Source organism: Bos mutus, chromosome 7 (genome assembly GCF_027580195.1).
Source record: "Bos mutus isolate GX-2022 chromosome 7, NWIPB_WYAK_1.1, whole genome shotgun sequence".
In the NCBI taxonomy this organism is placed as follows: Eukaryota; Metazoa; Chordata; class Mammalia; order Artiodactyla; family Bovidae; genus Bos; species Bos mutus.
In genome coordinates, this window is record NC_091623.1 from 45,392,196 (window position 1) to 45,418,138 (window position 25,943).

The 25,943-nt window shown below is 48.8% G+C and overlaps 1 protein-coding gene across 1 annotated transcript; it reads right to left on the bottom strand.

The window, feature by feature from the left end:
• Nucleotides 1-949: 949 nt before the first annotated feature.
• HAUS8 (HAUS augmin like complex subunit 8) lies at nucleotides 950-25,899 on the bottom strand. Its single transcript, XM_070373263.1, has 11 exons — nucleotides 25,802-25,899; nucleotides 21,576-21,637; nucleotides 18,420-18,475; nucleotides 14,327-14,408; nucleotides 11,469-11,561; nucleotides 10,477-10,568; nucleotides 9,795-9,860; nucleotides 9,529-9,687; nucleotides 7,662-7,803; nucleotides 2,624-2,765; nucleotides 950-1,358 (listed from the first exon to the last, which is right to left on the bottom strand). The coding sequence occupies exons 1-11, from the start codon at nucleotides 25,828-25,830 to the stop codon at nucleotides 1,172-1,174; spliced, it is 1,110 nt and encodes a 369-aa protein (XP_070229364.1). The 5' UTR covers nucleotides 25,831-25,899; the 3' UTR covers nucleotides 950-1,171.
• Nucleotides 25,900-25,943: the final 44 nt, after the last annotated feature.

The window sequence follows — 25,943 nt, forward strand, 5'->3', positions numbered from 1 at the left end:
TTTAAAAAATGATAAATAACAGTATTTTTTCAATGATAAAAACTTAAGAATAATATAAACAAAAAATAAGTGCCATGGGGATGGATCCTACATCTCACTGGGGGCTGCTCCCCCTCCCTGGTGTCCTACCACACAAGGCTTGTAGACAGGAAGTGCCAGATGCCAACAGAGGCAAGGCCACGGGAACCAGGAAGACTGCCTGGGCCCACGCGGTGTGGACGGCAGCCAGCACGCGGGCTGGACCCACCCCCTGCACCACAGTCCTGAGTGGAGTGTAGACGGCAGCCACAAGCCCCTGTAGCTGTGCCCCAGCACGGCCACGAGGGCTCTGGACTGCATGGAGAATTTCCATTCGAGGGCCAACTCCTAACCCACTGCCGGTTATTCAACAGAACCGCCCGGTGACTGAAGGGCATGAAGCCATCTTCAAAGTGAAACACAACTGATTCTCGAACAGCACTGGGTTAGAGGCTCCACAGTCAAATATCTTCACAGAATTTACGCCTCCGTACCCACAAGTTCTGAAACGTGGACTCTTCCAACCGAGGCCTGCACCATGCTACAGTGCGTGAGCTCCCCTGGTGGCCAGTGGTAAAGAACCCATCTGCAACGCGGGAGGCGTGAGCTCAGTCCTCGGGTTCAGAAGGTCCCCTGGAGGAGGAAATGGCAACCCACTCCAGTGTCCTTCCTGGGAAATCCCATGGACAGAGGAGCCTGGTGGGCTACAGTCCATGGGGTCACAAGAGTCAGAAAAGACTTAGCAACTAAATCACCATGTAGTATTTACTACTGAAAAAGATCCATGTATAAGTGACCTGCAGTTCAAACCCACACTTTTCAAGGGTCAACTGGTCATAATGTCTGGGAGGTTCTGATGCTCAGGACCAGCTTTTCAGAAAAAGCTGGAACAACATGCGCCTTCTTCTGCCCCTTACAGAAAAGCCAAGGCTCCGTTGCAAAACAGTTTTTATTTGTTAAATTATCAAATGAGATTATCACACAAAAATAACTATACGGCTAGGCTAAGTGCGTAAAGTGCTCAAGTTTGAAGAACCCGGGGGGTCGCTGCAGGTTCCCTGCCCCCCAGAACAAGGGGCACAGGACGTGTGTCCTTCCCCATGGGGTGCAGGCATGTCCTTGCTTGGGGTGGGGACACACTCTGCATGTGGATTCACAGTTCGTCGTGGCCCAAGGGGCTCCTGATCTCCTCCTGAGTTTCCCCGTCAGTGGCCTCCTTGGGATTAAAATACCACCGGCTGAGGGCCTCAGGGCCCTGGGCCTCTTCCCAGACATCCTGGTTGATTAAAGCTGCCTCTTTACTTGCCTCGGCGGAAAGTTCCAGAACCTGGTCGACGCTCCTGCATCAACAAGAAGATGATGGAATCTTTTCACCACCCCTACCAGCCTGCCCGAGCGCCTATGAGGCTGCCACATGGGGGAGACAGGTTCAGGGTGACCCTCCTTGGGCTTGTGGGAAAGCGCAGGTGAGTAAGATTTGTCTGAGCAGAACTCAAACAGCAAAGCCCCTAGAACAGGACTAGCCAGGTGTGAAGGAAGAGTCGTTTACTCGACAAATATTTAAGGAGTACCAATACCGTGCAAGGAACCATCCAAAGGGCGGGAGGCAGAGCCGTGAATGGGGCACCGTCCCAGGGATCACATGACGTAAACAGCGGTGGGGAAGCCGGCATAAAACGTGCTTTCCCATTCGTGTGTTTTCCATTTACTCCTGTGACCCTGGTGACCTAGAATCCTTTGGCGTGTCTGATTTCACCCCAGGCACACAGAGGGAGGCAATGCCGTAGCAGGTGGTATTTGTCATGAGGACCTTTCAAACTTTTCAGGCACCTCAGGAAGTACATTTGACATCATAAAGGAGAAGAAAACTAGATTCTCTTTTGGAAGAGGTGGAGGAAAGCCCCACGATTAGAAAAGTCCCGTGGGTGGGGGCAGGCAGGCAGCTTGGCGGGACTGGCCATCGGCTGTATGGACCTGGGCCCTAGTTACACAAGGGTGCCTGTTCGTGAAAGCCACCGTTACCACCTGTGGCTTTTCTACATGTATTTAGACATTAATAAGAGGTCCCAAGATCTCTCAAAGCCCCTATTCTGAAAACCACATAAAGACCAACCCTAGGGTCCCTGATGTGCTCCTACCCTGGGCAATGACCGCCCCTTTCTATTGTGGCTGCTCAAGAACACACAGGGGACTTCCCTGGTGGTCCAGTGTTAAGACTTCACCCTCCAATGCAAGGGTGTGGATTCAACCCCTGGTTGGGGCGCTAAGATCCCACATGCCTCTGTGCCAAAAAAACGAAAAATATCAAACAGAAGCAATGTTGTAACAAATTCAATAAGGACTTTAAAACCGTCCACATCCAACAACCAAAACAAAAAATTTCTTAGAAAAAGAACACACACCAGGGTATTCTTGGGTTCCAAGAATCTTGCTCTCTCCCTGCCTTGCTGGACCTTCATACCCTTGGCCCCTGGAAATATCAGAGCTGCCCACCGTCTGGGGTACAGCACACCCTCCACAGGGCAGCTGCCAACAGCCCCTCTCTGCTGAAGGGGAGGTGGCAGGGAGGGGTGCTATCTTTTTCTTGAGCTATTTTCTGCAATACCTTCGGAGCTCCAGGTCCTTCTTCTGGATCACCTCCCTGAGTTCCCTCAGCACGTCAAAGGCCTTCGCATTGTCTTCTGAGCTGCCAATGCCAAGTTCTCCCAGCAGATGGCGTGTGGTCTTCAATTCCTGCTGCAACTCGTCTGGAGGGAAAAAAGGGTTGCCAACCACGGCGCCTTTCAAGGAGCCCCAAGCAATGGACACACGAACTAGGTGGCCAGCTAGATTTTTCTCCTTTTGCTGGAATGCTCTCGTGTGATGCCAGAATCGTGAAAGGCTCAAAGGAAGAAAGGGCAGTGAAAGAAGACATTCCTGCACTGGCACCGCCTCTGGGCCCCTTTGCCTGAGATCAAAGGGGTCGGAGACGGGGGGTCAGGTGTGTCTGCCATGCAGGAAGTTACGGAAACTCTAAGAGGGCATACTGCTGTCCTCGCTACAGAAACGCATGCGTAAGACAGAGACGATCTGGGTGAGAAGGAACTTAAGAACAAACCCGTGGTTTCCAGTCCCCAGTCCCACCATTTCTGCACCTCCTCCCCACCCAGCCCCATGTGGGAAGCCGCCTGCAACAGCGCTGGGTCCCCCACCTGCTCTAGCAAAACCAGCATCTCTGAGTCTGGTACAAGTCCCAACACTACATGTCGCAACTGTACGTTGTGACACTTGGGGACCCTTGTAAGGGTTCTTATAAACACACATCTTCTTTGCCGAGAGACTCAACTGTGTCCTCCCCAAAAGCCATGTTCAGGTCTTAATCTCAGGTACCTGTGAACACAACCTAACTGGAAATGACGTCTCCAGAGATGTAACTGAGTTAGAAGGAGGTCATTAGAGAGGGGCCTAATGCAGCCACTGGTGTTCTTGTAAGAAGGGGAGAGTTTAGACAAGGAGTCTCAGAAACAAGGCCATGTGAAGACAGAGGTGGTGCCGCAACACTGTGATAACAAACAAAAAACAAAGCCAAAATAAACTTAATGACAACGGGGATTTCCCTGGCGGTCCAGAGGGCAGGGAACTGCCTGCCAACACAAGGGACACTGGTCCGACCTTCACTTGCCTCGGGGCAATTAAGCCGTACACCCAACTACTGAGGACCGTGCGCCTACAGCCCGTGGTCAGAAAGAAGCCTGCACGCAGAACCAAGACAGCAGCCCCCTGCTCACGACAACTAGAGAAAACCATAAAGACCCAGCGCAGCCAAAAAGAAAATAAATAATTAAGTGCAAAATAAATAAAACAAAAGGAACAGCTGGAAAAAAAAGAGAGAGGCAGTGTTTGGAGAAATGCTCCAGCAGCCAACACCTGCCAGCACACTGAAGCCAGGAGAGAGGCAGGGGATACATTCTCCACCAAAGATTCCAGAAGCATCCAACCCCAATGTGGCCCCTTCAACTCGGAGGGAACACATATCTGTTGTTTTCAGCCACCCCGTTTATGCTATTTTGTTACAGAAGCCCTAGGAAACTCTAACAGTCCCTAAGCCCAACTCCTCCCAACAATCTAAGGAATTTATCAGACATGGAGACCGAGAGTTACAAATAAAATTAGAAACCTGGACATGGATGATGGTTCAACAAGGCTCATTTTTCAAGGTCCTGTGTCATACATAGACTATTTTACATTGGAAAAGGCTTGATTTTACATCAGCTTCAAACAAAATATATTCAAGTGGCTCATGAGAGCCTAGCTTAGAAATTACCCAACTCTATGCCATGTGAACCAGCAATTTCACTCCTGGGCATTTACCTAGACAAAACTTTAATTCAAAAAGATACATGCACTCCTATCTTCATAGCAGCACTACTCACAATAGCCAAGACACAGAGGCAACCTAAATGTCCACCAACAGATGAATGAATGAAGATGATGTGGTACATACACACAATGGAATACTACTCAGTCATAAAAAAGAATGAACTGTGCCACCTCAGCAACATGGATGGACCCAGAGGCTATCATACTCGGCGCAGTAAGCCAGACAAAGACAAATATCATGTCACCCGTTATGTGTGGGAAGTAAAAAAAAAAGGGTGCAAATGAACTCATCTACAAAAGAGAAACAGATTCACGGACACAGAGAATAGATGGTGGTTACCAAGCAGCAATGGGTTAGGAGAGAGGCAGAGTGAAGTCTGGGATTCAGTTCAGTTTAGTTGCTCAGTCGTGTCCAACTCTTTGTGACCCCACGGACTACAGCACGCCAGGCCACCCTGCCCATCACCAACTCCCGGAACTTGCTCAAACTCACGTCCATCAAGTTGGTGATGCCATCCAACCATCTCGTCCTCTGTCATCCCCTTCTACTCCCACCTTCAGTCTTTTCCAGCATCAGGGTCTTTTCCAATGAGTCAATTCTTCAAATCAGGTGGCCAAAGTACTGGCGCTTCAGCATCAGTCCTTCCAATGAATATTCAGGACTGATTTCCTTTAGGATGGACTGGTTGGATCTCCTTGCAGTCCAAGGGACTTTCAAGAGTCTTCTGCAACACCACAGTTCAAAAGCATCAATTCTTCAGCACTCAGCTTTCTTTATGGTCCAACTCTCACATCCATACATGACCACTGGAAAAACCATAGCTTTAACTAGATGGACCTTTGTCAGCAAAGTAATATCTCTGGCTTTTTAATATGCTGTGTAAGTTGGTCATAGCTTTTCTTCCAAGGAGCAAGGGTCTTTTAATTTCATGGCTGAAGTTACTATCTGCAGTATTTTGGAGCCCCCCAAAAATAAAGTCTGTCACTGTTTCCATTGTTTCCCTATCTATTTGCAATGAAATGATGGGACTGGATGCCATAATAGTAGGAATGTTGAGTTTTAAGCCAACTTTTTCACTCTCCTCTTTCACTTTCATCAAGAGGCTCTTTAGTTCTTCTTCATGTTCTGCCATAAGGGTGGTGTCATCTGTGTATCTGAGGTAATTGATATTTCTCCTGGCAATCTTGATTCCAGCTTGTGCTTCATCCAGCCCGGCATTTCACATGATGTACTCTGCATATAAGTTAAATAAGCAGGGTGACAACATACAGCCTTGACGTACTCTTTTTCCAACTTGGAACCAGTCTGTTGTTCCATGTCCAGTTCTAACTGTTGCTTCTTGACCTGCATATAGATTTCTCAGGAGCCAGGTCAGGTGGTCTGGTATTCCCATCTCTTGAAGACTTTTCCAATTTGTTGTGATCCACACAGTCAAAGGCTTTGGCATAGTCAATAAAGCAGAAATAGATGTTTTTCTGGAACTCTTACTTTTTTGATGATCCAACAGATGTTTGCAATTTGATCTCTGGCTCCTCTGTCTTTTCTAAATCCAGCTTGAACATCTGGAAGTTCACAGTTTATGTACTGTTGCAGCCTGGCTTGGAGAATCTTGAGCATTACTTTGCTAGTGTGTGAGATGAGTGCAATTGTGTGGTAGTTTGAGCATTCTGTGGCATTGCCTTTCTTTGGGATTGGAATGAAAACTGACCTTTTCCAGTCCTGTGGCCACTGCTGAAGTTTCCAAATTTGCTGGCATATTGAGTGCAGCACTTTTACAACACCATCTTTTAGGGTCTGAAATAGCTCAACTGGAATTCCATTACTAGCTTTGTTCATAGTGATGCTTCCTAAGGCCCACCTGACTTCACATTCCAGGCTATCTGGCTGTAGGTAAGTGATCACACTATCATGGTTGTCTCAGTCATGAAGACCTTTTCTGTATAATTCTTCTGTGTGTTTTTTCCACCTCTTCTTAATGTCTTCTGTTAGGTCCATACCATTTCTGTCCTTTACTGAGCCCATCTTTGCACGAAATGTTCCCTTGATATCTCTAATTTTCTTGAAGAGATCTCTAGTCTTTCCCATTCTGTTGTTTTCGTCTATTTCTTTGCATTGATCACTGAATAAGAAGTTTGGGATTAGTAGATGCAAGCAAAGTATATGTAGAATGGTTAAACAACATGGTCCTACTGTACAGCATGGGGAAGTACATGCAGTATCCTGTCATTAACCATAACAGCTGCCAAATTCTGCAGTTGTGTCTGACTGTGTGACCCCACGGACGACAGCCCACCAGGCCCCTCTGTCCCTGGAATTCTCCAGTCAAGAATACTGGAGTGGGTTGCCATTTCCTTCTCCATAACCACAATGGAAGAAAACATGAAAAGTGACTGTATATATACATATATGTAGAGTGAATTGGGCTCCCCTGGTGGCTCAGCAGTAAAGAACCTCTCTGCCAAAGCAGGAGACCTGGGTTCGATCCCTGGGTCAGGAAGATCCCCGGAGGAAGAAATGGCAGCCCACTCCAGTACTCTTGCCTAGAGAATCCCATGGACAGAGGAGCCTGGTGGGCCACAGTCCACGTGGTAGCAAAGAGTCAGACAAGACTGAGCACACACGCATAGCTGAATCACTTTTCTGTACAGCAGAAATTAACACAACACTGTAATGCAATTATACTTAAATGAGGAAGGAAGGAAGGGAGACAGAAAGTGAGAGGAAGGAAGGAAGGAGGCAAACTCTAGGGCAGCTGAAAACTTGCTTGAGAAAGAGACTTGTTCTAAAGAGAACCATAGGGTCTTGGATGGTGCTCTTCACACCTGTCAGCTTCTTCAAGTGAACTATTAGATCGAACGCCCTACGGGAAATGGGAACGCCCTACGGAGATGGGAGCGCCCATCTCTGCTCTGCTCAAAAGACAGGACAAGGTAGGGGGTGGTGGCCCTGTGGTTTCCCAGCTGCCAAAGCACGTTACTAGATCTGCCCAAGGCTGAGAGACGGCAGGCTCCCAGCACGCCTTTCAGGACAGGAGATCACTGAAGGGTCATCCTACAAACCTGGGTTCAAATCCCAATGCAGCTCTGACTCAGGACCCGACCCTAAACAATGTCAGCCTCGCCGGCCCCCCGCATCCTCTGCCATTTGACGGGGGACACACCATCTACTTGCAAGGAGGCCTGTGACATGACATTGAGGGATAAAGGTACCCAGGACACAGGAGACACCAACACGCACCAGTGGCTTGTCCTGCCGCTTGCCCCACAGCCACCCCAGCTCTTACCTAAGAAGAGCTGCCTGTCTCCATCCAGGTGGACTGATTTCACGGGCAGCTCGTGCCGTGTGGTGTCTAGGGCTATCGCAAATGTCTTGTACTGTTCCCGAAAGCGGCTGGCCACAGCCTCCAAGGGGCTCAGCATCTCAATCTGCAGGCAGGGAGGGAAGAGCCTGTGAGTCCGAGCCCTGCGCTCCCCTCCCTGCAAGTTCACCGGACGGCACGTGTGAGGTAAAGACTCGGCACTGTTCTGGGACTTCCCTGGGGGTCCAGAGGCAAAGACTCCACACTTGGAGTGCTTCCACTGTGGGGGATGCAGGTTCGATCCCGGGTTGGGGAATCTCAGATCCCAAGGGCTGCACAGCGCAGGCAAAAGTAAAATAAAATAAAAATAAAGAAATTGATTGTTGTTGTTCAGTCGCTAAGTTGTGTCTGACTCTTTACAACCCCGTGGACCATAGCATGCCAGGCTCCTCTGCCCTCCACTACCTCCCAGAGTTTGCTCAGTTTCGTACCCATTGAGTCAGTGATGTGGATACCATCATTTAAGAAACTGGCAGCACCATTTAAAACACTTGATTAGACAAACCTTAATAAAAAAGACACAGCACTGGTCCTCCCAGGTCTCCCTGGGAAGCTTCCAAGGGTGTGGTGGGCTCTCCCGAGTGGTGAGCAAGGTGGCCCAGGCCTCCTCACCAGGAACACGTGCTGGCCTTCCAGCATGTTCCAAGGCTGAGCCCTTGACTGGGATCACAGTGGACCCAGGAAGGCTGGGCCCTCCTGCTTCAGAGCCCGGAGTTGACAGGCCTCCACCCACCGAGGCCGTGCCCACCAAGCCTTCTTTCCTCGTACACGCTATCTGGGGGTTGTAAGGATTCCTTTACGTGATTATCTTTTCTTTTTCTTCTACTGTGAGGTCCAGGAGGACAGGGACCCCGTTTTCAGCTTGGGGCTGGGCCACAGGGAACACTCACAAGCATGTGCTGAGTGTCACGGGCTGGACTTGTTCTCACAAATTCCTTGGTTGATACCCCAACCCTCAGCACCTCAGAACATGACCTGACTTGGAGACTTTACAGAGGTAATCCAGTTAAGGTGGGGTCATTAAGCTGGGCCCTGATCAGTATGACAGATGTCCTCATAAAAGGGGGCAATATAGAGACTGACGCTCACGGGGAGAAGGCCAGCTAACAATGAGACACAGGGAGAAGATGCCCGCCGACAAGCCAAGGACAGAGCCTGGGACATTCCTTCCCTCCCGGCCCTCGGATGGAACCCACCCTGCTGACATCTTGCTCTCGGATGCACAGCCTCCAGAAGGAAGGGAGAGTAAGTGCCAGTTGTTTAAGCTGCCACCCCACCTGTGGTCCTTTGTTATGGTGGCCCCAGCACACACACTTACTGGGTGAGGAGCCCCATTTCCTGGTCGAGCCTTCCTAGGTTCCCAGGGTTCACTGTGACCTTCCTTGACGTGGACATTCCTGTCCATTCAGCACCAAGCCTGCATCTCCCACCAGCACTCGGGCCCACCTGGGCTGGCCAGAGCATGTCTCACTTTTTTTTTTCGGCCACACCCCATGGCATGTGGGACCTTAGTTTCCAACCAGGGATGGAACGCGTGCCCCGTGCACTGAAGGTGCAGTGTTAGCCAGTGGACCGCCGGAGAAGCCTCCCAGGGCCCGTGTGTGTTAAAGAGACAGGCCCATTTGCAGGTTGGTTCTAACATTACCGTCACATCCTCTGATAAACCGCCACACAGAAATACAGAGTTGAAGCCAAATGAGGAGGGACACTCACAATAAAGGCTCTCTCCAACCCTCCCCAAAGGACTGACGCTGCTGGGACATGAGGCTTGGAGGCCGTGGTCACCCCTGACCTGTACATCCAGGAAATCCTCCAGCTCCTTCTTCTTCTGACAGAGGAGAAGCCTGCGCTTCAACTCATAAGCCTTTTTCTGGAGTTTCTCCTTCTCTTTACACAATATTTCTAGGTTCTTTTCTGCCTGTTCTTCGAATGCAGACAGGCCATTCTCCATCTGGGAAATGCAAAACAAAAGTTCAGGCCAGAGGGGACCTTGCCCCTGTGGCTGACAGCGGCCACCCTTCCATCTGCGACGCACATGAAAAGAGGCTTCATCCTTACCTTCACGGTCAGCAGGGTCAGAAGGAGAGTCTGGGACTCCATCATTTCCATTGCTTGTGACAGATCCTTCAGGAGAAGAAAAAGATACTCCTGGTTCCCCGAGAACTGGTGTAAATCCAGTTCTGTCCCCCTGGGAGAGAAGGGGCACAACCCTCGCCCACATGTGCTGTCTTCACACGAGCACTCTACCGCTTCTCGACTGTGTCCCCAGGCGGCCTCTTTTCCCACTTAGTCTTCTGGGGCCTCTGTGACAGGACAAGGGTGCTCTTTGGTCTCTTTCTGGCAGGTGGGTGGTCTTCTGCCAGCTGGAGGGCACCCACCAACCCGGCGACCCACCAGAACCAGGACTCGGGGCTCCCCCGCAGGCGAGACCACAGCCCAGCCACCCTCCCTGCCATGGTCGGGACCTGGCCTGTAGACCACCCTAGTGTGGCACCAGAAAATCAGACCCCAGGCTCATTTTTCACATGACCCTGAATTTGTATTTCCTCCCATAGGTGTATACTTGGGAAGATGGAACTCTGTAAATCCTCTAATAATGTCGTGGGCTTTTGTCCTGAAAGGCACAGCTGGCTTGTTCGCTCCTGGAGCAAGGCATCGAGGGGCACCTGGCACAAGGCAGGAGCTGAAACAGATTTAGCCAACCTGCAGCGGCGGCTTCCCTCTCATTTCAGACACTTACTGGGCTCTTTTCACTCACAGCAGAAGAGGATGACAACTCGGCTTTCTTTGACTTTTTTTTTAGTTGTGGAGTCTTTCGGACCACACTTTTATCTAAGATGAAGAAAAGTGTTATCCATAAAGTGAAAAGACACAGGCCACCTAAAGTTCACTGCAGCACTATTTACAAGAGCCAAAACATGGAAGCAACTGAATGTCCATTGACAGATGAATGGATAAAGAAGAGGTAGCATGTATCTGGGGCTTTCCTAGCAGCTCAGATGGGAAAGAGTCTGCCTGCAACGCAGGAGACCTGGGTGCGATTCCTGGGTTGGAAAGATCCCCTGGAGAAGGACATGGCAACCCACTCCAGATTTCTTGCCTGGAAAATCTCGTGGATGGAGGAGCTTGGCGGGCTACAGTCCACGGGGTCGCAAAGAGTCAGACATGACCGAGCGACTGGCACTAGTATATATGTACAATGGAATACTATTAGGCCATAAAAAGAATGGAATAATTGTATTTGCAGCAACATGGATGGACCCAGAGATTATCATACTAAATGAAGTCAAGACAGAAAGACAAATATCATATGATATCACTTAACGTGGAATCTAAAAAAAAAAATGAACTTATACACAAAATGGAAACAGACCCACTGACATATAGAAAACAAACCTATGGTTACCAAAGAGGAAAGGTTGGGGGGACAAATTAGGAGGTTGGAATTAACATATAAAATAGATCCCAATAAGGACCTACTGTACAGTAACGGAACTATACTCAGTATTTTATAATAACATATAAGGAAAAATAATCTGAAAAAGAATCTACATAATCTTTATATATATATATGAATCACTGTATTATGTATCTGAAACTTACACAACATTGTAAATCAACTACACTTTAAAAAAAAAGCGTTTCTAGGGTGAGAAGAGCAGATTTTGGAAGCCCTCAGGGATGCACTGCAACCCGCAGCGGGGGAATGGACGGGGACAGTGGACGACTTACCGTGAATGGCTGAGAGATCCAGGTCAGACAAGGCAGTGTCATGCCCCTCCAGCAAGGTAGACTGCAGGTTGCCTTTGTCAAGCCCACTGCCATCTATGGGACCCAAGGAGAATTCCCAGGAGTCAGCACAGTTAGCAAGATGTGGAAGCCTGGAAGCAGGAAACTTTTCTCTGCAATACCACCTGCTTCCAAAAACTCAGTTTCTTGCAAAGAAGCAGTAGAGAAGGCTGAAAAACCTTTGGAAATTCCCACCCACCAACTTGAATATATTTTAAAGTAGAACTAGAAAAGAGAGGCATTCTTTAGGACCAAAAGACACAAATAAGCCTTTCTGCTTAGTTTAAATAAAGGATGCTGTGTACATATGAATGTACAAAACAGAAACAGACCTAGGACCTACTCTACAGCAGAGAACTACACTCAGTAGTTTGTAAAGACCTATAAGGGAAAAGAATAGGAAAAAGACAAGACATAGATGTATACGTATAACTAAATCACTGGGCTGTACAACTGAAACTCATACAGCACTGTAAATCAATTATCCCTCATAAAAATATAAAAATAGGGAATGCCCTGGCAGTCCAGTCGTGAGGAATCCACGCTCTCACTGCTAGGGCCCTGGGCTTGACCCCTGGTTGCAGAACCAAGATCCTGAAAGCTGTGTGGTACAGTCAAAAATAAAGAAAAATAAAATAAACGTATAAATAAACAAGGTGCTTTGCTCAGAGAATTCTCCAGACAACAACACTGGAGTGGAATAGCCATTCCCTTCTCCTAGGGGATCTTTCCAACCCAGGGATCGAACCTTGGTCTCCTGCACTGCAGGCAGATTCTTCTCCGTCTGAGTCACCAGAGAAGGCCAAGAGTCTAATAGCATGCAATATACATGTTCTGCCCTCTGCTCTTTTTCTCTCTTTCTCTTGTAGCTTCATTTTTTAGCCTCTATTTAAAAATGTGAAATTACACCTTGTACTGTCTAAAATGGGCACTTGGTGAACGGCAGGTTTCAATTAAACAAGGTTTCCAGGAGGCTGCAGAATGAGCAAATAGTATGTAAAATACAGTCATGTTAGCAAGTAAACAAAACTCTTCAATGAAGAACTGTGCAGTTGAGGAAACGAGTAAAGTGACAAAAAGTATAAATGGTGGTACCTTTTGTGTTTAAATTAAAAAAAAATGCTCATTAGACAAAAATCTATCAGGAGCAGCTGGCTGCCTCCTGGGTGAGGAACGGGAACTAGAGGCAGGAGATTTCTGTTTCCACTGGTTGAATGTTCTGTCATCTGCATGTAGAGCATTTCCATTAAGAAAACTAATTTCCGATCAAGGCATACAATGGAACTCAAGCAGTCCCTCTAAACTGTCATGGCTATGTTTAAATTACAATTCTGTCTTGGCACTACTGACATGGGGGCGCAGATCATTCTTTTTTGTGGGGCCATCCTGTGCTCTGAGGGTGTCAATCCCTGGCCTCCACCCACCAGCATCCCACACCACCGGCCTCAATAACCCCAGCTGAGAACCCTGAGTTGTAAATGTGGCAGGCCCAGTTTTTGACCCCTCTGACCATGCCAGCTTTCCCAGCTTCACACATGGCCCTCAACCCAGCTGCATGACAGAAGACTAAAAGGCTGGCTCCAGTTCCGTGTGTCCGCTTCTCAGTCACGCCTGGGTCAAGGAACAGAATAACTGTTCTGACAAACAGCTAGAACAGGATCAGCAAGTTGTAGCCTGCAGGCCAAATCCGGCCCACTTCCCGTGTTTGTTAATAAAGTTCTATTAGGACACAGACAAGCCCATTTGTGTACACACGGTTTGTGGCTGTTTTCACGCTGCGAAAGGCAGAGTTAACTGTTTAGTGACAGAGGCTGTCTGGCCTGCAAAGTCTAAAATATTTACCACTGGCTCAGAAAAGTTTTGCTGACTCTTGATCTAAACAATAAAGCAGGAAATTTAAGTCATAAAAGGACATATTTAGTTTTCTCCTATGGGACTCAAAGTTATTGCCATTTTGAATGAGGGTTCGTGGGCCAAGAAAGTTTTGCTTTTTGTGAATTGCTCTTCTACAAGAGAAGAGAGCTGCCCACTCCCGCCGGTGAGGCAGGCACAGAGCTGGATGATGCGCTACTTTGGGGAGCAGCCTTCCCCAGCTTCCAGAATGAGCACACTGACCAGGACTGGGCAGCAACACTCCAGTGATGGTCCTCTGAATGGCAGGTCATGGGTGAGCTTCTGCCCTCCTGGGCTACACTCCCCTTTCCTCTGGTCACACGGCATGTGGGATCTTAGTTCCCCGACCAGTGATCGAACTCGTGCCCCACCCCCCGACCCCCGCCCCGCACTGGAAGCTCAGTCTTAACCACTGGACTGCTAAGGAAGTCCCCACTACCCATTTTTTAAATACCCAACACATGACACGTCTACAATCAGAAAATGTGAAAGTTTTCGTATCGCGCTGGTGAAAGCTTTTAGAAGACGATCCAACCAAAGATAGTGAGAGGCAGGATGCGGCCTCATACCCTCTCTGAAAGTCCTGCTCTCAGAGCTCTGGTGGGAAATGGCCACATGAGCAAGGAACTGGTGCCACAAGGGAGCACCATGATGGCAATGTGGCTCTTCTCTGGGGCCACAAAGGCAGGAAGGGACGGGCCCCCTCATTCCTCTGCCATCCCTTTCAGCTCCTCACACATCCCAGATCAGTCTTCATACTGAAACTCTCCGCCTAGTTCCTTTCCTTCATGCTCCCCATGAAGGAAAGGGAGTTTTAACCCAGCATACTTAGAAACAAAATTCTCCACCATGCTCATCACCCTCTGAGCCTTGGAGCTCTTTCAAACTCTCCCTGCATCTTTACCCACCTTTGCTCTTTTGGAGCTGGCTGGATTTTGTTCCACCTGCAGGCATCGTCCCACCGGCCTTTAATGCATCTGCTGCAGGAGCCTGTTAGGGGAATATACGACCTTCAGGGGACAAGACACCTTCCTTCCTGCCATCTGCAAAGCCTGCATTTGCTCTTACTTGGAGGCAAGGGGATAGACTCAAGGAGTTCTGACACTTAACTGCATATATACAGGATGAAGGCTTCCCAGGCGGCGCTAGTGGTAAGGAACCCGCCTGCCAATGCAGGAGACATAAGAGATGTGGTTCATTCCCTGGGTTGGGAAGATCCCCTGGAGGAAGGCATGGCAACCCACGCCAACATTCTTGCCTGGAGGATCCCATGGGCAGAGGAGCCAGGCAGGCTACAGTCCATGGGGCCACAAAGAGTCGGACACGAGTGAAGCAACTTAGCATGCACGCCCGCACATAGACGATAAATGTTACTTTTTTCAAAAGATACCTTCATATCCGTTGAACATAGGAAACTATCAAAAATTTGCTGGTGGTAATATCTGACATGGCAGATTACAGATGATTGATTTTCTATATACTTTTTAGTATTGCCCAGTTTTACACAGAGAACATATTAATTTGGTAGTCAAAATAAACAAAGCTTCTGTAAAGGTCTTACTCTTCAAAAATTATACAAAAGCAAGCAACAGTTGCAGCTGGCAAGCCGTCATAGTAATATAAAAGCAAAAAGAAAATCTTGTAAAGAGTGAAAACATTTTGATGTACAGACACCACTCCTATTCAGCCTCCCAACAGAGGTCTGAGAATAAGAAATAAAAGCCAAGCAAGTTGCAGAAAAAAAAAAGAAAACTCCCTTCTTGCAGACAGGATACTTCACATAGAAAATCCCAAAAGAGGTTTAGAAGCACTGCTAAAACTAGAAAGTAAGTTTAGCAAATTTGCAGGACACAGGGCCAATATAAAAAGATACTTCTAGCAATGAACAACTTTGTGACCCCATGGACTGTAGCCCACCAGGCTCCTCTGTCCATAGGATTATCCAGGCATGAATACTGAACGGGTTGCCATCTCCTCCTCCAGGGGATCTTCCTGAACCCAGGGATCAAGTCTGGGCTTCCTGCATTGCCAGTGGATTCTTGTACCCTAAGCCACCTAGGAAGCCCCCCAGTGTGCTGGACACCTAAAACCAATACAATGTTATACGTGAATTATTTCTTAATTTAAAAAATTAATAAAATCTCATCACAAAAGAAACAAATTAAAGAAAGAAAGAAAAGACTGTATCTTGTATAACAGCATTAAATCCACCAAATACTTAGGTATAAACCTAACCAAACATGGAGAAGATCTGTATGCTGAGAATTACAAAATACTGATGAAATAAATCTAACAAAAACAAATAAATGGAGAGGAATATCATGTTCATGGACTGAAAGACTTGGGTGTTTTTAGGATGTTATTCTCCCTAAACTGATGCACAGATTCAATATAATTAAAATTCCAGAAATTTTGGTAGGAAATGGCATTATAAGTCTGAAATTTGTACAGAAAGGCAAAGGAACTAGAAGTACCAGTTTTGGAAAAGAACAGAGTGGGAAAATTCACAGGACCCAACGCTAAGACTTCCTACAAAACTGTATAATCTGGGCAGTGTATAAATGGCCAAAGGACAGACACATAGAAAAGTAGAAAAGAACAGTCTAAAAATGATATACACATGTATAGTCTACTGCTTTGCAACAGACGTGATAAGACAATACAATAAGGAAAGGAGAGTCATTTCAACAAATGGCGCTGGAATATGAGGACGTTTGTACACTTAAAAATGAACTTGAATTTCATCATCACTGCAGATACAAAAATTAATTCAAAATGGATCCCAGACCTAAACGTAAAACCTAAAACTATAAAACTCACTGCAGAAACGGGAGAAAATGTTTGTGATCTTGGCTGAGGCAAAGGTTTCTTAGATAAGACACGAAAAGCACATTCCATAAAAGCAGAAATTGATAAACTTCATCAAAAGTGAGAACTTCTGCTGTTTACAAGACACTTAAGAGAACGGAAAGCCAAGTCATACACTGGAAAAAAAATATTTGCAAATCACCACAAAGGGTTGATATCGAGGACACAGAAAGAGCTCTCACAACTCAAGGATGAGAAAAAAAAAAACAATCTAATTTTTTTAAATGGGCAAAAGATCTGAATGGACACATCACCAAAGATATAGGAATGGTCAATAAGTACATGAAAAGATGCTCAGTATCATCAGTTGTTATGGAGACGCAATTTAAAACCACAGTGAGATAGCCATTCGCACCCACTAGGATGGTGTCATCTTACAGTAATGGCTCTCCTCTGTGGCTGCAGCCTCTCTGGATAAGTCGGGCAGTTTTACAAAGTCAAACATACAATTCCCTTATAATTCCACTCTTGGGAGAACTGCAATCACATCCATGCAAAATCCTGAACAGCAATGTTTAAGGTGGCTTTATTCATAAGTGTCAAAAACGGGAAAGAAACCCAGTGTCCTTGGCCAGGGAATGGCTGAGCACACTGCGGTCCATCCATGCAGTGGAATGTCCATCAGCCAGCACAGGAGCCCACGCTAACTGTACAGAGGCAGGCAGGCGGACCTTTACGGGAAAGCAGCCAGTCCGAAAGAGGCTGCAACCTGGGTGGTACCTTTTAAAAGATCTTCTGGAAAAGCCGAGCTACAGGGACAGAAAACAAATCGTGGTTGCCTCGGATGGGGAAGGGCCGGTTCCATCAGAGCACAAGGGGTCTCGGGGGTGACAGACTTCTCCATCTTGACGGTGGTGCGTTTGTGACTGCACGCACTTGTCAAAACTCACAGAATTATATGCTGAAAAGAGTGATGCTTCCTTTATGGAAACTACACCTTAATTTAAAAGATTAAAAAAAAAGAAAATGGAGAAGCTCTTAAAAATCTAAAATACTATATAAGCATGTAGACACATGGGGGTGCTGTAACCAAGCTGTCCAGGAATTTTAAAATTATGAAGTGTGGACTGTTAGCCTTTGTTGAAAATTACTTCAATAATGTAAACCACGGACTCTGGGTCCAGATGCATCATTTTAGGTTCCTAGGCTGTAAACACGCCATACTCCAGTGTGAGATGCTGATGACAGACAGGATAGGCACGTGAGGGGGTGGGGTGGGGGTATGGATGGGAAATCTCTGTACTCTCCACTCAGTTTTGCTTTGAAACTCAAACTGCTCTAAAAAAAATTAAGTCCATAAAAAAGAAAAAAATCACTCCAAGAAGCGTATCAGTTGGCACAAAAGTATCCTTTTCCTTCAAGCCCGGTCTTAAATCACGTTAATTAAGAAAGAACCTAAAAAAAAAAATAAAAAATAAAAAAAAAAAGAAAGAACCTGCCATTCACCCTACCAGAATAAAAGAAAGGCAGTAGAAATAAATATTTAACTAAACTTTACCAAATCTTACGATTTTTTCCAAATCATAAACAAAGATTTGGAAAACGGGATAACAAAAACTTTACACACACTGGCGGTCCGTACACGCTGAAACAAAAAGGTCACTGGGTAATCTAATGACTGTTCTCACTGAACACCACACAAAGCAGGTTCTCAAAGTATTAAATGTTTTCTGCTGTCATTTTCAGTGGTTTCATCATTCCCGTGGTGCGGCTAGAAGGTAAGTCACTAAGCCCTTCCTGTAACGCTGGGCGATTCAGGCACGTCATTTTTCCCCATGGTCTTTCTCTCACACCCTCCAGGTATTTTTTATGACACCAGCCAAGGCCAGAGAACTGTGTGCCAGGCATTAGAAGGAACGGCTTCAGGACAGAATCCAGAAAGCAATTACTGTGTTGAGAGACAGGAATAACTTTATGATTCACTAGAGCTCGTGGCCTTGCACAAGGGATACTCAAAGCGATCAGCCACCCACAAGAGAGATCCGTGCACTGGCGCGAAGGGCGTGACCGTCCCAGAGGCAAACTGGGCCACAGCCCTGAAACGCTTCCTTCAGGACCAGGCGGTGTCTGGCTGCTGCAACTTGTCTCAGAACTCCAAGTTCAGAACGGTTTCAAATGGACGTTATGTGTTACCTTTCTGGGGGCTTTCTTTTCATACTGCAAGTACCGCGACTCCACTATTCTTCCACCTGCAAGGGACACACAGTTGGTTTATAATAAAACTACGGCATGCAGTGTTAAGGATCCACCAGGTGCCCAGGATGCCCACACCCCACCCCGAAAGCTGGGCACTGTCAGCCCGTCCTGCTCAGCTTTGAGCATGTATGAGACATCTTTTGTATGCAAGAAGACGTAGGAGATACCTCCTGTATATAAGGGCTTCCCAGGTGATTCAGCCGTAAAGAATGTGCCTGCCAATGCAGGAGGCGCAGGAGACGTGGATTTGATCCCTTGGTCAGGAAGATCCCCTGGAGAAGGGAATGGCTACCCACTCCGGTATTCTTGCCTAGGAAATCCATGGACAGCGGAGCCCAGCAGGCTAGTCCAAAGGGTCACAAAGAGTTGGACACGACTGATTGATGGAACACACACACACACTGTACACAAGCGCTTGGACTAGAGGCGGAGCCACGGAGACCCAAGAAACTACGATCAAGGAAGAGCAAGGGGGCTTCCCTGGAATCCACCTGCTAATGCAGGAAACCCGGGTTCAATCCCTGATCCCACATGGCTTGGAGCAACTAAGCTGGTGCACCGAGCCTGTGCTCTACAGCCCGGGAACCACTGAAGCCCCCAGCACCCTGTAGCCTGTGTTCGGCAACAAAGAAGCCACTGCAGTGACAAGCCTGAGCACCACAATTAGAGCGTAGCCCCTGCTCACTGAGACCAGAGAAGAGCCCAGGCAGCAAGGAAGATCCAGCACAGCCAAAAATAAACAGGTAGACACAATTATTTTAAAAAAAAACAAAGGGCATGAGTATGTGCCAACAGTCAGAACAGAAAGTGGGCTCAGGGCAGAGCAGGGCAGGGAAAGGAAGAAAGAGCTTCCAAGGCGGCCACCTGAGAATTCCCTGGCTGTGCAGTAGTTAGGACTCCAGGTTCAATCCCTGCTAGGGGAACTGAGATCCCACAAACCCTGCCGCTTGGCCAGAAAAAGAAAAAAGGCAAAGATGGCCACCTGTTTACCTTCTCCTCCCGTCCCAACTTGCTGTGTGTGCTGTGACCCCAAGTGCCCTTCTCCCACCCAGGCCCGCCTATGACCCAATCATGGTACTGCCTTTTACATCCCCCAAATGCACTCTTAGTTCAGGACTGCGCCCCTGAGACTCAGTACCAATACCCCTCTGGAACACAGCCATATTCCTTGGTGAAAGTCCAGCCGCAGGTCCCCTTCCACACCTGACCCCGGAACGCTGAAAGCTGATGGAGGAAGCCCACATGTCCCCTCCATCCCCCAGGGGCTCTCACTTCACACCCAGTGCTCAACCCCAGTCCTCTGCTCTGACCTCCACCTCCTACCCCGGGGCCATCCCTCCAGTCAGCTGGTGACATCTTCCCTACGTCACTGGCAAGACAGAAGCAGTCCCAGGAGGTCCTCCCATCTGGGCATCTAGCTGCCTCTCAACCTCAGGGCCATAACCTGGGCTCCCCCATGTGACGGGACTTCCGTGCTTGGGGGTAAAACGAACCCCCAACTCTGGGTGCTGGGCCCAGCCCTCACCCAGTTAGGCAAACCTACTCCCCCAGCCCCGCCCTATATCATCCCACTTCCTCTCCCCAGGGGTCTCACTGTTCATTCTCTCTCCACTCCAACCCCCGCCCCCTCCCACTTTTCTGCTCCCCTTTACTATGCCGGCTCCTCCTCTCCTCTCTGCTTCCCTGGAATCCCCCCACTCCCCAGTCTGGCCCTCACGATCACGAGGAAATTCCTTCCGGCCAGCTCCCTGAGATGCCCTAGCTCCGAGCCTGGTGGGCCATCCTCAGTGCTCGTTCTGAGGCAGCAGCAGTGGGCAGCACACTGGCTGCACCCTCCTCTCTGACGCACTGTCCCCAGGCTCACCGCCCTGCGGCAGCTACAACAGGCTGTCTTGTGGATCCAAGAGCTGCTGAAGGCTGAGCGCCTCCAGGCCCCTTGCGGGTCCCGTGTCCCCTGTTCCTCAAGCTAGCAGGCTGGAGGTAGAGCTGGTAGTCACCCAGGCGTGCCCCAGGCAGGGAAGAGCCGTGCCTGCAGGGAGAGTGGGCTCACTCAGTCAGGCAGGAGGCACCGAGGGTCCAGGTCAGAGCAGGCAGGGTCCAGGGTAGAGAATCAAGCCACACCTGGGATCTGCCACCAGGTGTCCAGCAAGGGACTGGGGTGAAGCACACCCCCAGTTCCAGGTGGAGGAGACCAGAACGTGCTGGGTCTAATACCATCAGCAAAGGAATTGACTCATCTAGGAAGGAGATTCTGGGTTCCCTGCACAATTGAAAAGCAGTTTCAAGTTGCTGGAAAACTAGAATGCACCTGCTTGTTCTCAACAGCGGTACGTTTTCCAAAGAAGCAATGTTACAAGGAAGGATATAATTTGTGCCCAAGAACTAGACCATGTGTAAACAGGACAGATTTTACGGACCAGGTGACATAAACCTCCAGTCACTGGGGAACTAGAATTCTGCTCCAAATTCTCTGAGATCCACACTGATGCAGGGCATAAAAATACTTCAGCGTAACAGAGCCTTGAGCTGCAATGTGTGAGAACCTTGGGTCTAGCACCCAAACTGGTAGAGTCAAGACCCAAGAGTCAAGGAGGGCTGTTGACGGTGACCCCAGACACACAGGTGGACATCAGACAGGTGGGTACCCCCGAGAGACTGACACACTTATTCAGAAACAAACTTTGATGTTTTATAACAAATTCAGCTCAGACTCTCCTCACCCACTCTTACAAGTGGGTGTGTCCTGGGCACAGCCCGAGACCCCCATGGCCAGAAAGGCCCACTGCCCTGAACAACACCCCTCAGGGCTGGGTGATCAAACTCAGGGTCCTCAAAGGTGTGACTAGAAAGAAGGAAAGCCCCAGCTTTCCTGCTCTGACCTGTTTTTTTCCTTTTTCTTTTTTCCCCAGAAGTACTTACTGCGGGCGGCGGGGGAAACGGGGTCATCACTTTTTTTTTCTGGCCAAGCCAGCAACATGTAGGATCTTAGTTCCCTGACCAGTGCCCACTGCATTAGAAGTTCCACAGAAGTCCAAAAATCACTTAATTTCAGTGGATTCCATTTCAAAAGATAGGTTCTCCCATGTTACTCACCTTGTGTTCTTCCTTTGCTCCTAGCACCCCTAGCAGCACTGGGGCCCACTGCAGGAGGCTTCCTGAAGGAGAGAAACGGGGGGGGTCTTGTTAATGCAGGTGGATAAAAAGCTCTGGGAAGCCACCCAGGAGGCTGGGCTTCCTTGGGACAGCCTTGTCCCAGCACCCACCCCTCTTGCCCATCTCTGCAAGGTGGGGCCATCTCCACGGGACGAGGGATACTGAGTCCCAGCCTTGTCACCCAGGGAAAACGCCTGAGAAGAACAAGCTTTTTTTTGTTGGCTGTGCCATGTGGCATGTGGGACCTTAGTCCCCCCACCAGGGATTGAACCCAAGCCCCCTGTGACGCAAGTGCAGAGTTTTAACTGCTGGACCACCAGGGAAGGCCCGAGATCGAGCATTTTTGCCGAGTCTGAACGATCTCAACTTCATTAATTCATCGGGTGTTTGTGTGCCAACTGTATACCACTGAGGATACACGGTGAACAGCAGTCTAGGTTTCTTCTCTGAGAGGGATAACCAGCAATTTCCTACCAGACAAGTGCGAAGAGGGAACGCCCAAGGCAGGGAAAGGGTGGGGTTGGGGGTGAGTGACAAGCACCATTAACTCACATACATGAGGAAGGACATTCCCAGACAGAGACCATCAAGGTCAAGGGCACAGAGAATGATGCGGAAACTGGAATCGATAAGCCCCAATGTCTCAGGAGTAAAGAATCCACCTGACAACGGAGGAAATGTGGGATGGATCCCCGAGTCGGGACCCTCTGGAGGAGGAAATGGCAACCACTCCAGTATTCTTGCCTGGGAAAAATCTCATGGACGGGAGGCCTGGAGTGGCAAAAGAGTCGGACACAGCTTAGCAACTAAACAATACGAGCCCTATGGCTTAGCTGGAGAAGGCAATTTGAGGAGGGGGTGAGGGATGGGGAAACACTGAGTCCCAGGAGCCAGGCGGGCAGGAGGCACTTGATAAACAGTCAGACGAGTAACTCAGCAGTGCTCTTCTGATTCCTAGGGGACATTTGGCGATGTCTAAACACCCACGATGGTCACAACAGAGGGGACTGCTATCGGCCTAGTGGGGGAGACCAGTGCTCAACGCCCTGCAACACACAGGACGGCGCCCACCACAGAGAGGACCCTCCTGCAGATGTCAGCACTACCAAGGCTGGGGGGCCCCGAAGCGGTGAACAAGTGATCGGCAACGTGGGAGGCAGGGCTGCTGCAAAACTCCGGTCAAAAAAATTACGAACCCTGATGGCAGTTAGGGGGAGAATGAATACATGTTTGTGTATGGCTAGTCCGTTCGCTGTTCACCTGAAACCATCACAACACTGTTAATCGGCTATACCCCAAGACAAAATTTTAAATAAAAAATGAACCCTGAATATTACTCAACCCTAAAAAGGAATGAAGTACTGATACGTGTTGAAACAAATAAATCTCAAAAATGTTGTCCTGAGTCAAAGAAGCCAGGCACTTAATGTCATGTGTCGCATGATTCCACTGATAGGAAATATCCAGGACAGGCTAATCCATAGAGACAGAAAGCAGAGTGCTCAAGAGAGAAGGATATATATATGTAAATATGACTGATTTGAGTTGATGTATGGCAGAGACCACTACAGCGGGATGCCAAGCAGGGGTCTGGCCACTGTCAATCCTCCTGAGGTCACAGACAGGCTCCACTGGCAACAGCGGTGCTGGGCCCCTTGTTCAGCTCGCTGTAGCCCCCTTCCGTGTTATGGGTTCTGATGCAAGGTGAGACCCAAGCCAGGGCTGGGGGTGCCTCCAAGCCACAGTGGGGAGAGGCAACTTAACAAATGCTGGCTGGGCGCCAGGCGCTCTGCTCCTTCATGGAATGTTCCCAACCCCGCAGACACCTAACTGTTGGCCTGCTTTCTCTTTGTTTTCCAGACAAGGACCTGGGATTTATACAGGTCACCCCTAGGGAGTCTCAGAGCTGGAAAGGGACAGAGTAAAGATTCCCTCTGGGCTACTCAGGTGGTGCTAGTGGTAAAGAACCTGCCTGTCAATGCAGGAGATAGAAGAGATGCGGGCTCGATCCCTGGGTTGGGAAGATCCCCTGGAGGAGGGCATGGCAACCCACTCCAGTATTCTTGCCTGGAGAATCCCATGGACAGAGGAGCCTGACAGGCTACAGTCCACAGAGCCTCAAAGAGTCAGACATGACTGAAGAGACTTAGACACACACACACACACACACACAGATTCTCTCTGGGGTCTGCGCCAGGGCTCTGGAGACAAAACAAAGGAACTTAGGCCAAACCTGCAGGGACCTGAGGGTTGGGGAAAGGGTGGCACTACATCTGTGCCCAGCCTCAAGCACTTCCCCCGAACTTCAGAGAGGCTAATATCAATTTCCGTTAGGACAAGGGGCTGTGGAATAAACACAAGTGACTTTAGGCGGCCCACTAAATTTTCATGCACACAGGCACAATAAACATTGGTGGAATACACAAAGCCTTGTGAGACATGGAGTATTTCCTGTCATATCAATAAACAAGGACATCCCAGTCATCAATGATTCCAGCCCTCCAGGGCACGCAGGAAGGAGACAAATACCTAGGCAACCCAGCAGCCATTAGACCACAGCCACTCCATATGGGGAGCCCTGAAGAACTCAGTGCAGGATACTGGCCCTAGATAGTTGAGATGACTCTGAAAGGAATGATTTCAGTGAGCCCAGAATCTTGCCGGAGAAGGCAATGGCACCCCACTCCAGTACTCTTGCCTGGAAAATCCCATGGACGGAGGAGCCTGATAGGCTGCAGTCCATGGGGTTGAGAAGAGTCGGACACAACTGAGCAACTTCACTTTCACTTTTCACATTCATCCATTGGAGAAGGAAATGGCAACCCACTCCAGTGTTCTTGCCTGGTGAATCCCAGGGGCGGGGGAGCCTGGTGGGCTGCCGTCTATGGGGTTGCACAGAGTCGGACACGACTGAAGTGACTTAGCAGAATCTTGCATCTTTCCCTACATATAAAAGCGCTAGATTCCTTAATTTGAGACACCAGGTTTTCTTTAATTCACAATAATCTCTCGATGTTCAGGCTATCTGCCCTTTGTTACCAACTGTTGAGTCCTTCCCCCAGGCCACAGGTTGGAGGCCTTGCACCAAAGCCATAGACACGAAGCCCAGAACCAAGGTCACCTCTGAAATTGACTGAGCCCCTTTGTAACCACTGCTAAAAGCCCACCCGCCATGATCATCACCAGCAGGCTTCCAGACCCCGAATTAGGCAAAAATGCCCACAGCTGTACTCACCCTAAGGTGCCCTGACCAATCACCTAACGCCAGCCTTCCAGCAGGAATTTTCTTGGTCTTAAGTCTATAAAACTTGGCTATTAATCCATGAAACCTGTCAACCCACTCGCTGCATTTGCAGCGCCCTTATTATCTCTGCTCACTCCCTTCTGAAATGCTGTCTGGAAATTCTTTTCCAACTCGAACTCAGACTGCCTCAACACAAATTTTCATCTAACTTGACTCCTCCCTGTCCCTTCAGAGCAATTTTCTCACGGTTACTTGAGATGCTGCCTCCCAGGCTTAAGTCCTAAAAATTTCCGCTGAATAAAACATAACTCTCAACTTTCAGGTTGTGACTGTTTTTTAATTTGACACCCGGAATCACACCTGGCAAGGGGTAAGTATTCCACATCTGTCTCTTGCTATGTGAGCCTGGGCAAATGATCTTTCCTCCCTAAGCTCATTTGTAAATGAGGAACATAGGATTAAAAAAAAAATGTAAATGAAAGGAGATATTTCAGCGGTTCAACAGCTGTCCACTACAGAAAAGATAACTTGAAGAACTACGAATCACATTTAGTGGCGAGGCACGGCTCTAAACGCTTTTAAACCTCACCCTAGGCGGCGGCGTGATCAGCCGGGTTTCTCCAGGGAGGAAAGCGAGGCAGAGAGAGGTTAAGTCACCCGCCGGAGAACACCCCGGATGGAAACTTCTGACCAGGGACTCGAACTCGTCCTCGGGTCCTGCGCCCACGCTCCCCAGCATGCACAAGGCCGCGTCCCACCTCCCAGAACCCGCGCATCTCGGTGGTTCTTGGGGAGGGGCTCAGATTCGAACTCACCCCGAGGACATTTACCTCCCCAGCTCTGCGGCCCCTCTGTCCCCAGCCCTCGACTACAGCCCTCCACCTGACACCCACAAATCCAGGCCTGCAGCGCCACAACTTACCCAGCGCCCCGCCCCGAGGAATCCGCCATTTTCCCGCCTTCAACTCAAAGGCCGGCCTCTCAAGTCGAATCCCCCGCCCTCTCCCGGACCAGGCCATATCGCGACGCCGCAAGAGGGGTGACCCTGAGTAGAGCGGTCGCCT